This window comes from Lampetra fluviatilis, chromosome 10 (assembly GCF_964198595.1).
Source record: "Lampetra fluviatilis chromosome 10, kcLamFluv1.1, whole genome shotgun sequence".
NCBI classification, from domain to species: domain Eukaryota; kingdom Metazoa; phylum Chordata; class Hyperoartia; order Petromyzontiformes; family Petromyzontidae; genus Lampetra; species Lampetra fluviatilis.
In genome coordinates this window covers 3,826,536-3,838,966 of record NC_136284.1, presented here as the reverse complement: position 1 = coordinate 3,838,966, position 12,431 = coordinate 3,826,536, and the positions used below count along the sequence as shown (strand labels likewise).

General features: G+C 52.5%; 1 protein-coding gene across 1 annotated transcript in view; it reads left to right on the top strand.

Annotated features, from left to right (window-relative positions):
* The first annotated feature begins 1,112 nt into the window (after nt 1–1,112).
* Nucleotides 1,113–12,431, top strand: part of LOC144934440 (rho-related GTP-binding protein RhoN-like) — a 30,723-nt gene continuing 19,404 nt past the window's right edge. The window contains exons 1-2 of the mRNA XM_078860192.1: nt 1,113–1,315; nt 3,700–3,787. Coding sequence (XP_078716318.1) covers nt 1,214–1,315; nt 3,700–3,787 — 190 coding nt within the window. The 5' untranslated portion in view covers nt 1,113–1,213. The remainder of the gene's footprint in view (nt 1,316–3,699; nt 3,788–12,431) is intronic.

The window sequence follows — 12,431 nt, the reverse complement described above, 5'->3', positions numbered from 1 at the left end:
ACGTAAATAACAGCCACTATTATGCACAATCACGCCGTTGTTGTGACAATGCTCACGGGCAAATCACTCAGAATGCGACTCATCTCGCCAGATTTCTCAAACGCTGAGGCGCACTGAGCCGAGTTGCGCGACAGCTATGGATCCCCTGCATTCTCCGCTCAGCCACGGTGGGCTACGTACGGTGCGAAAGAAGTTCAACATACGGTACGTACTGCAGGGCTGCCTGGTGGACGGCACTCTGCACAGTGATGCCAGCTACCGTATTTACCGGATTTCTGTATAGGCCGCACTCTTTCCCCTGTATTTGAAATAAAACGTTGGGTGGTTTTGGGTGGTGGTGATCCGGCGTGTAAGAGCATATAAATGATAACTTCATTGACAGGAGGAAGAGGTGTGGGGTGCGTTTTTGTTTTACTTTCCAGAGAATGCGGTATCATCTCAAGTGTGTTACACCAAGTGACTTCCGCTTGCTTGCTGCTGCTGCTGTTGTTGATACAACTCCCGTTGGCGTCGCGGATTGCGTTGTTGCGCCGCTGTTTTCGAGATGCACCTCCCTCTAAAACATTCATCGCAACCAGCACGCTCGCCCGGTGCTCGAGCAAAGGAGGCATGAATCATTGATCCTGCATTCATCGCTGGAAGGGTCTCCACTGTTGCTCCGGCTGTCGGCAAAAAAGGGAGTCATTGACACAACAAGCCCCAGCAAAAATCTCTCTGCTATGCAGAAGGGCCATTGCTCGAAACGTCTTCTATTGTACGTATATATCCATCCTGTACTCATTTTGCGGAGCGTTCTCCACTCTTGCTCTGGCTTCCAGCGAGGGAGTAATTAGCACACAAGCCCCAGCAACATTGAAATATCTCTGCAGTGCAGACGGGCCCTTGCCCGAAACGTCTCCCATTGTTATTGACGAATGCGGTTAGTGGTTTGCAATGTGTAATTAAGCACCGCCGCCCAACGCAGTACTACTATCACCAAAATACACACAGTTGCATTACATCATCGGCAGAGGGGGAAGACACATTGGTCGCTGGGTGGAGCTTCAACTCGCACCTTCGTCTCGCCCCCCCCTTCCCTTGCCCCCCCCCATCCCCGCCCCCGCACACTCAACACTAAAACCCGTGCGGCGCAGCGAGCGTGGTTCATGGAACGCGCCCGAGCGAGCGCGGCGCGACACGGGGTATCCCATGCGCTCTGGCAGCCCGAGTCACGATGGACGGCCCGGCGATGCGCTGCAAGGTCGTGGTGATAGGAGACAGCCAGTGCGGCAAGACGGCCCTCTTGCACGTCTTCGCCAAGGACTGCTTCCCAGAGGTACTGTGTGTTTCATCGCCACCGGCACCACCGTCGGCTTCGTAGTCGGCGTCGTCGGCAGTGGCTCAGCGGCGGAGCGGAGCGGCTTCGCTGAACGGACGAAGGGTTTTTTTTTTTGCGAGTTCAAATCCTGCTAAAGGGGTTGAATGAACTTGGACCATCACCCGTCCGCGGTCGATAAAATAGGTGCCACTTTGTGGCGGAAGTCGACGGTGGTTGTTTTCTACGGATAGACTGTCCCACCCGCCGGAGAAATGTCGAATGCCCAGTGCTCATTTTGAGCAGGAAATCACTTTCACCTGACTTTTGATGAGTCATTCATCGCCGGACGAAGTGCCGATTCGAGTGTTCGTCCTTACCCCTCGCGACGTTAACAGCTGCCCACCTTGAGCTCAGCTGATATTCATAGCCGCATCTTCACGGCGGACCGCCCTCCCTCTCTCAGGCTCGTTATCTTCGTGCCATCATTCCCTTAGCTGTGCCACATTTATTGGGCTCCTTAATACGACGCCGTGTATGCAAAGCGGACTTGCGGGCATACTCGATTTTTATTGTTGCGTGTGGCGCCGCGGTGGCTAGCTGTTAACTACCTCGCCTGGTATACAGGAGGTCGTGGGTTCGACCCTGACGCCTGCTGTATATTTGGAGTTTGCATGCCTCTCTCCCTGTGGTCGCGTGGATATTTTTTTCCCTCCGCATTTATAAGCAACATGCGTTCAAGTATTTGGCTGCCGTAAGCCACTTCATTGGGCTATCAATTGTGACCAGTTCGCTTCTGGAAAAGTGCTATATAGCTGGGCCTTATCTGCTAAAAGAAAAAAAATATTTCAATTGTTTAGTTTTAACAATGGGTTAAGGAGCTACAGATGCTAATGTCGAGGCTAGCTCGCCAACGACGAGAGGGCTTTAAATTCAGTTCGTGTGGTTTTGCCATTTCTTCTCCCTCGTCGGAGGAGCGCAGACGAAAGCGGGTTTACTCTACGGTCAATCGTTTGGGTTGCATGGCCACGACATTTCAACGCTCTGCGCAACGATTGCTGCGATATAGAATTCTAGTCGTGGACTCGAACTTTTGCCGTGCAGATGCCCTGTGGCACTCGCTCACCGCTTGCTCTCTTTGAAATGGAACGGAAGAGGAAATTTCGTGTGCGCCATGTTTAGACGGCAGCTGTTAGCTCTTAATGACTTAATAATCTGCTCTTAAACAAATTGTGCAACAACTAAAAAAAAATCCCCGCAATTAAGGCCATTAAGAGCGTTATTCTTATTTAAGCTGGCGGGTTTAAATTGGCCAGCCTAATGGACCGTATAATAATATTGAATCGGAAATGTAATAACTACCATGATTAGGGGTCGCGGTAGCTTTTGTCCCTTTTTAAAGTCACTTATAATTTATTGAAATACAAAAATACGGCCTTCGAAACTACTCGATAGGGGATTACCAGAACATTCTAAATGGGACCGCACGACGATATAGTCTTGGCACTCAGAATATCCCGGATGACAAAAGACGCATCATTAAGCAATTACTATGCTTAATGAGGGCGGAGCGGTGGCGCGGTGGTTAGCACGCTGCAGCCACGAACACGTCCGGGCGACCCGAGCTCAATTCCCATACCACGTGACATCTTGAACTGGTCCTGGAACCCCTAAAAATCCCCACGCCGACCCCACAACCCATGCACAAAACCCACACGGATCAGCGTGGTGACGTGTGGTCAAGCAGCCCTCACAACCGCCACGGGGCGTGTGGATGCCTTCATCCAGCAGTGGATTGACAAAGCTTCGTACATCACGGTCATTGTCTAACGTGGTTTAGTGCACCCCCCTCTCTCCCCGTGTCTTTTTACCCCCCCGGCACCCCCCTCTTAGAGGTAGAACATTTGCCTGAGTTAGAAAATGAACCTGGAGTACCTTAACCGCTTCCTGTTTAAAGAGATAAGTCTACTTAGAAGCCCCCCCCCACCGACTCTCCCGTCATGCTGATGTTAATCGCGCGTGTATGCTGCCCTCTGATGTGATTGCTGATGTTGGTTCAATGAAAACAAAAATAAGTGGTTTAGTGGTGTCGCGTGGTTGACGTGAGCCCTGGTGCAATCCGTGAGATGAGGGGGGGGGCCCTGTCCAACTCCCCTCCCCTTCTTATCTTCCTTACCTGGCGTTTTGGGCCTCTGTGGGGGAGTGTTAAAGGCGCAGTTGCACCGCCTGCACGCACCGTAGCTGACGACAGCCACTGTTTGCACCCGAGGTCTATCTCTGTCTTGCGAACGGAAACTACTTTTCGCTCTCGCCCTGGTTTTACTCGCAAGGTTTTCACGCGGGGCAACTTTGCGCGCGTACCGTGCACATGTCTCATCTCCACCCCCCCCTCCCCCCGTCTGCAGGGCTACATCCCGACGGTGTTTGAGAACTACACGGCCAGCTTCGAAATCGAGAAGCAGCGGATCGAGCTCAACATGTGGGACACGTCTGGTGAGGCCGACGAACCGGTTTAATTTACCCGCCACGCCAGACCACGTCTGCTGCCCCTCGCCCACAGTGTGCACGGTCGGCCTGCGTACGATGCGAAAGAAATTCAACAAACATAGGGTGCACGTACAAACGTAGGCACGTTCGCGGAACGGGAGGGCTCTCGTTTTGAAAGGGCTCCGCAGCCACACTCCGCTGCGAGGGTGGCGGCCGTGTTTAAGAAGCGAGCGCGTTATTGAAGGTCGGCCCCGGCGCTCACCTCGTGGGAAGGGGCGAGCAGTCGGCCCCGTCTCGCTCTGAATGGGGAGGGAAACGTTCTCGGGATATTAACGGTTCGTGCCGATGATCGATCTCCGTCTATTCGTGCCGCATTGATCATTCAGTAAATGCGCTGTGGCCAAAAACGGTCTTTCGCCTTTGACGTAAAAAAAATATAATCATCACCACAGCCCCGGTTTTAAAAGCCGCCGTGAGATTGCCCTCCGGCCTCCCATTATCGTTCCGTGGCGCTTCTTCTGCCGGTCCACAGAGATGAGCAGATGCTCTCTCGCTCCTCGGCTCCGGCGTCTCACTCACACCCCCCTGGTGCCACCGTAACTGTATCTAGGGGCCCATCTGCTCATCTTTGCCGGATGAGGACTGATCGGTGGCACATGGAGAGGTTCGTGCCGGATTTCGGGATTAAGCAAGAGGCAGCTCGGGGTGAATGCAGCACATGCCCTGTACGCCGCCAAAGCTATCAAATGTCTCGTTGAAGACTCATTTCTTTCGAACTTTTTTTTTTTGTGTTGAGTTTGTTGTCCTTCCCCGCACCTCCGATTAGCACGGTTGGCTACGTACGGTGCGAGATAAGTTCAACGTACATACATGTCCTCCCAGCCCTTCATCTGCGATCTGCGAGTGCAATTATTATCCTGGGATGGGGTGAGTGGGTGGGGGGGGAGGGGTGGACAGATTTATTTATCTTCACGGAAAAGACACGACAAGCGCAGGTTCGGAGATAAACCGGCGTGACCTTTTGATGGGCCTGTGATGAGTGGCTCTCGCGTGCGGACGCAGACGGAATGTCACCGAGGTCGATCTGTGTCCCCTCTTCTCAATGGGCTCTGACCTTTCTCCATCCACGGTCCACTCTACATCATAGGCATGCTTGGCTGCAGTGAGCACAGGAAGACAGGCTCGGTGGCTAATTGGCGATTAACTCAAGTGAATGCCAAGTGCACACCTACATAAAGGGGGCGGTGGGCGGGGGGGACCTGCAGCAGCGGCTACTGCCGTTGAATAAAATATTGCATTCATCTTGCATCCATGACTCGCACACGTTCATGGCCAAGCAGTAGTGGTAACGGTCCATGCTAACTGAAGAGCTCTAACAAAAAATATTCACTCGCGGGAGAGCGCATAATGGCAGCTAATGATGCAACGCCAGACATGCTGTTAGGATAATGCCCAAAACAGATCTCCTGAGAATCTCAGCCCCCCCAAAAAATGTTTTTGCTCTTCAAAGACAAAGAGGGTAACAGCGGGGGGCAGGATTGAAACGATGTGGCAGCCTTACAAGCAATCGCATCACCCAGCAATACGCGACACATCATTCATTTGGGATTTCATTTTTGCAACTGAGACGATTTCCCGGACAATCGGTGAAGAGTTCTTCACGGAGGTCAACGCGACCGCCTTCACGCGCGCTCAAGCATCCCGTTCCGAGGGTTCATGGTCTGCTGATGAGTTATTTTAAATTGTGCGTTTTTGTTGTTGTTGTTGTTGTTCCAGTTGGTTCCCCTCGCTCGTTTCAGCTCTTTACCCATCTTTAATTGCAGGATCGCAGGAAGCCGGATGACACGGCACTCGTTCACATCAATTCGCGCTTGGCTAAAGCACGCACGCACGCGCATGCTGCAATTTAAACACACCGGGGGTGGGTGGAGAACAGATCAGATAAAGCCTTTCAATTCTACACCCGTTGTGGCTGTGTATATATATTTCCCCCTCACCCCGTAAACGAATAATCTCCCCAGCTGGCGGTGGTGAGCGTCGAGGGGGGGTCTGGCTGCGATGGCCGGCACGGCGGCGGGAGCCTCGGAATGTCCTCACGTGGCAGCGCGGCAGAGTCGGGGAGGGGGGGTCAGAGAGGCCACGACAATCGGGGTCTTTGTTGTGCAAATCGTCTCGCATTGAGAGGGCACTTTTTTTTCTTTGTGGCTACCACGGGTTTTTTTTTTAATCCTTCGCGAGCTTGTCGCTTTTGTGCAGGAGGAGGGGTGAGAACGACCCCCAGCACCCCCACACCCCGAGCCCAGGGGTGGCTCCGATTCTGCGCACCGCACTCACGCGCCCTGGACCCCGACTTTTATTTGTGACCACCCGGAGGTTTTCGTCGAGTCAAACCCGCGCGTTGAGGCGCGGGCGTTCTGCCACGCAGCCTTCTGACGACTAGGTTCCCGCGGCCACGTGATGGACGTTGCAATGCGCAATTTATGAGTAATGAAAGTGATTAATGACATCTTGGGAGAATTTGAGAAGAAAATAACGTTTTTCACGCAACTTAACGTGTTGTCCTCTCTCAAATTCAGCTATTAATTTTAATCATGTTTAATTACAAAGCTGGCTGGTTGCACACCTCTTTCTCCCCAAGCTGTCCGGAGGTGGTTTTTGTTTCTGCAGCTCGTAATTAATAGTTGCAGCAGTCACACATCCACACCCACGGTAAATATATATTTTATGCAACGCTTTCAAACCTTGTCTCTCTCCCACACGCACCGCTCTGAAGCCTGACCCAAGCGATGTAATTATGGACACTTTGGAAAATATCAGTCGCAATTTTACTCAATAAAACTTATGTAGTCCTCCCCGCTGCTGCTTTCTGCCGCTTCCACTGTTGAAGCGTCAGGCAGGTTTTTATGAGGACAAGCTCAGTTTGTCCTCATAAGTTTTGCCCCAAATAGACACGAGACTGACATCCTGGAATGCCTTCCAGCCTTTGAAGTTACCAGGTATATGCATTACAATATAAATATTTCATACCAATCAACTCGTTTGAAATGCACGCAGCTTGTTCAGGAAGAGGCTTTGGGCCACGGTGAGGTGGACACGATTTGAGCACCGTTCCTTAGCTACGGTACCAAGAATCTGTAACCCAGCTTGTCAGAGGTTGAGCTCGCGTGTCACGCGAAGACCTTGTTCTTTAGACGCGCATTTCAGGCAAGCGATTTGGCTCGTGAAAGGCAGTACAGCGAGTTGGTTCGCTGTCAAAGCTATACAGAGTTTGAGTGCCCTTTCCCCCAGAAATGCGTGGGATATTTTCTAAGCACTCAATGTTATTGTATGTCATCATAAAACATATATTTGAGCAACCACACCTTTCGAATATAATATATAGCCTCAAGACTTATTGCAAGATTTTCCAAGGTGAGTAAAGAACGAGGGGACACTAAGCGCAAAGCTGCGTGGGAATTAATGGCGGGCTCGTTCAAGTTCGCGACTAAGCGCGCTGTGGGGGGTGGGGGGGGGGCGCCTTCACACACCTCCGGCGACAGCCCCTCGCTGGCGTAGCCGCACACGGCGCTCAGCCGCGGCCGCGATGGAAAGCCCAAGTCCCACCTCGCCTTCCGTAAAAAAACTATGTCTCCACCGTCCCGGCTGCAGACGATGTACGGTTTCACTCCTTGGCTTCGGCAGAGTGGGGGCAGGGGGGGAGGTGCGCGAGGTTAGACACTCGAACGTGATCCGCACGCAGGCTGGCTGCGGAAAATGACACACGGCCCGCGGAAGCGTGATGCGGCCAGCACGCGACTTTATGGCAGCGTCTGAACGTAGCCTGCTGGCGTCTTCTTCTTGGTTCTTTCGGTAAAGTCACGTAGATGGGAAATAATAAAATAATAAAAATAAAACATGATAAAATACAATTCTCACGACGTTTCGGCCACAACGCAAGCAGCCGTCCTCGTGTGAAGAACAGGTCTTTCGGAAAGACAGCGTCTTGTATTTTATTATGCTTTATTTTTATTATTTTATTATTTCCCTTCTACGTGACTTTACCGAAAGAACCAAGAAGATGAATCCCTGCAGTCACGAAAGCTTTAAATCGAAATGCGGGCGTCTTGTTTAAATCCACGAGTTGAAGGCGGTGAACAGCTACCGGCCAAGCTGGCAAGCTGCTCGGATTGCCAACCCGGGAGACGGGCGTCCGTTCACGCTGCGCGAGGAGTTTCCTGCGGCAAGCTTGTCTCCTACTCATCTAACCATAAAAAAGATCTATCAACGTGTGAATCAGGCCCTGACGGGCAACGACGGACAGCCCTCCGATGTTGCCGACGCGGCTATGCTACAGCCTGGCTTCAAACTGCCGCTGCCAACGCATGAGAGAACCTCGGTGCCGCTGCGTCGGTTTTCGCAGATGCGCGTATACGGCTCCGTTGCGTTTCCCACGTCGGACCGTGCGAGTCGTTCAGACGGCGTCCGATGTCTTGCTCCGCGTACTGGGATCTTATTTGGCGAGAGAGTATTCAGTTCCTGAAAGAGCCCTCACATTGTCGAGGCGAAACATGAAGAGTTGAGTCTCTTCTCGGCTTTTTCAGCTATCGAATGTTCAGTACCCTGATAGAAGCTGGGAAGAAACTGGTTCCCAGCATGTGCAGTGGAATGTTGGACATCGTGCCGAATGACGGGCGGCACACCCTTGGGGTCTCGGCTCGAACTAATGCAGCGGTGCAGGTGGCATTCCGAAGAGGTGTGAGGGTGAGAGTGGAGAGGGTCGTGGGGTGACTCCGAGGGCGGGGGACATCACCGGCGCCACCGCAGTCGCTGTCGGCTCGCGACGCGGCCTCCGCGCTCCATCCTGATGGCGGTGTCGTTATTTATTTTGGTGGATGCTGCAGTGAGTCCCCGTGGAACGTCTGGTTCCTTCTTGATCTCGGAATTATGTTAATTCTTGGACCGTGTGTGTGTCACTGCCCTACGAACCCGGCGACCCGAGGTCGATCATCGCTCCCGATCACCAACACCAGTGACGATTATCTCCCCGAGGTCGACTCAGCCTCAAATAAGTACCTGGTACAGTGTATAAACATCGCCGTAGGGAAGACAAAGGCGGCCGAGCTTGGTGTTGGCCACGCACTCCCTTCATAGCTGCTCACTAATAGGACTTGCCCCAAAAGTCTGTTAAGGCTATACGGGGGATCTTTGTCTGCGCTTGTAGTCTCATCCGCTGCACATTATACGGAGTGACATTTCTGATTTATGCTTCTCCAAATGCACGTGGCTAATGCAAGCCAAGAAAAAATAACGCTTGAAACATTTCCCTATTCCATGACATTGCATATTGATCTTGACATGAAATGACAAGGCGATCACGAACAATGTACGCGGCGGAGCAGTGAGCGGGAGGATGATGAGCTCTCTGACGGCGTGTTTTGGTAGCGTTCCAAGGCCGGTACATTGTTGCGTTGCCATTAAAGAAATAACAATTCGTTGTTTCGCGATTACATGTCGGCGCCGTGATTCATTACTGGACATTAGCTAAGTTGATGCGGCGATTGATAACTGTCATCTGTGTGGCGGGAGTGACTAGGGATTGAGAAGGACAGCTGATGCTTGCGCAAGCTCCTGGCTGCATGCTTCATGTCCTGTCGGTCAGCCTCGGTGACGTAACACGACGATAATTTTTTTGTTAGATTTCCCAGCCGTTGTGTTTTTTTCTTTACTTTACACATCCCTTTGTCATTCCACTGCTGGACGAAAGGCCTTCCCATGCTGTGTCGGTCGTGGTGGTCGTTGGAATCGTACGTCAGCACCGCTGGTCAGTGCCGGTTGAACCTGCGCAGATATTGCCCGCGACCGATGTTTCGCCTTGGCTGGGGATCGAACTGCGGTCACCGGGTTCAGAGCCCACTGCGGACGATCACTGTGCCGTGGCTGCACACATCCTAGCAATCTGGGAGGTGTCATTGGGATACATAATTTCGTTCATCGTGCATAAAAAGTGACACGTAGTATCAGTGGATTTTATTTGTTTGAAGTGCGTAGGTAAATATTCTTGTTAATTTCTGAACGGTAATATTTTTTATTTTAATTGCCATAGCAGTGGCAGCAGCGTTGAAGCTGGCACATGGATTGTGCAAAATTAAATCCATCGCGCTGCGGAATAACACGAAACTCCGCGTGCAGTTTTCAGCAAAGCAGCAATAGTTTATTTATAACGAAAACATGTGAATTGACATTCTGAGCACGTGAAACTTATTCACCCAATTTCAACAGCGGTTGTTTTAATTTTTTTATTTACTTGGATTTTTTTTTTTTACCATTCTGGTGACTTGTCAAAAATAGCCGGGGCTGCTGGAATGCATTTGAGAGGCATGGGAAAATCCGGCGGAGCCCAGGAGGCCGCTCGTTCTCCATCATCTCGCCCTCCCACCCCTCGGGGGAGTCTGCCCAGCTTGAGCGGTGTTTGTTCTTCACAGAGCTCAGCCTGCACCCTGACCCTCGGTGGAGAAAACCTGCCCGCTAGCTCTGCGACGCGTCCTTGGTTGTTTGCGCCGCGCCTTGTTCGGCCACGGTGCCCCGACGATTCGCTCCCACGCGATAGGAGCTTCCTCGGGAACTGCTCCCAGCGTGTGGTTGCAAAACGTCGGACACCGTGCGGAACGATACGCGGTTTAACCCGACAGCGCATCAGAGAGCGGCTATACATTACAACGGCGAGAACCTATGCGGCAGAACCTGCTGTTAGTCGCGACCTTTCGCTGAAACTTCCTGCGGAGGGGCAGACGCCCCCCGTAAGCGTTCGCGATCCCGTCCACCTGCTCGCTTGCCCCCGCCTTACCTAATTTATTTTGGAGAACCAATTTTTTCCCCCTTGTCTGACTTGATTGTTTATTTTAAGCCGATGAAACAGTTGCTGCGGTGAAGGTCACCGTGCAGCTGCGTTCTTGGCTTTAGAAATAGCAGATGAGAGGAGGGTGGGCGCTGCTCACCAGGGCGAGGGAAGCAATCCACCGAGGTGGTAATACTCCGTCACATCGGCACCGATCATGCGCCGTGCTCGTTGGCAGGGACGGAGGACGCCGCAGCAAGGGGCAAAGGTTATCGCGAATCGTCGTTTCCGTGGACTTTAAAAAGTCGGCAAATTTGATTTCCCGCCCGCCCGCAGTGTTGTGGCGGCGTAATCGCATTTCACTGTGACCCTTGGGCCTTGGTCAGGGTGACACCATTTGCCGAGTAAATATCCCATTCCCACAGCCCTGCCAACTGCTGCCCGTCCCCATCTCCGTCCCCCCTTCCCCGCCTCCTCAATTCCCCCCCATGTCTCACGCTATTCGTGTTAAAATACTTCTCGTCCCGTGATGGACACTTAACCGAAAGAACGAAAAAAAAAACCCCACCACTGCAGCTCGAGGCATTGATCAACCGCGCGCTGTCGGGGTGAAGGGGCAGCACTCACGGGACCTGCGTGGCCGTGGGCAACTGTCACATGACACAGAAAAGGGAGGAAAGTGACGGGGGGGGGGGGTGATATTTCTTACAAACAATCCCATGGTGCAGCTTTCCCAAGCGCAGTTTGGGTCGTTATCGCGTGTTGTCACGCGGTAACAACCGGAACAACGAGCGGTAACGACCCCAACAACGAGCGGTAACGACCAGAACAACGTGTGGTAACGACCCGAACCACACGCGGTGACGACCAGAACGCGCCGGAGAACTACGGAGCGGCACAACCGCAAAAACTTACACGGGAAAAAAAATCACTCGGCGCTCCGCCCCCCCACCCCTCCTGCTGCCCCCCCCCCCTCCTGCTGCCCCCCGTTGAGGTCCAAGGGCACCCGCTGAGCTCGAGTGCGACATGAGCGGGGATTCGGCGTTCAAGGGAAATGAATCAACTTTGCGTGCGCTTCGCCCCGACAGGGGGACGCGGCGTTCTAGACACAACGCACACGCGGAACATTAGCGGGGCCGTCACTTAACCCGGATAGAAGGCAATCTAATGGATGCTACGGACGCAAAGCAGACATGTCCTTCGCCGTTTGGAAAACAGCCACTGTTTAAGTCTTCGTGGCGGGATGAGTCATGACATTAAAATTGATTTTCCACATGAAACGTAGGAGTAAAATAATGAAATAATTACGCCTTCCAAATCCATTTTCTTTGTGTGTTAATATGACCATGTCAATAAGAAGGCCAAACTTAAATGGCTCTTTGCTTAGACGTTCGCAAATAACGCACGTCAGCCCCTGCCAATTCACTGTGGAACCAAGGCCTCCAACATGCCGTGCAAGCCAAGGGGATTGTTTTGGCCATACTTCACCGTGCTGGTCAAAGGAGGTTGGAGACAGGTGGGGGGGAGGGGAGAGGGGGCGGGCAGCACCAGTCATTTCGCCTGGGCCTGGAGTCAAGCGAGGGTGGCCAGGTTCACAGCGCAGCACGCGAACCATCATGCCACTGCTTGGGAATTGTATCTAAAATGCGTAGCGATATTTTAGCCACGGCTGACGAAGGCTGGAGAGAATGAGTCAACCGCAGCATTGAACGTCACCACTTACACGCAATGTACGGCCGACGTTACATCTGCGCATGATTAATGGTGTCCCAACGCGGCAAAAGCACGTCATTAAAATCTGCTGCTGCCGCTGCTGCTGCTGTTCCTTCCCTGTGC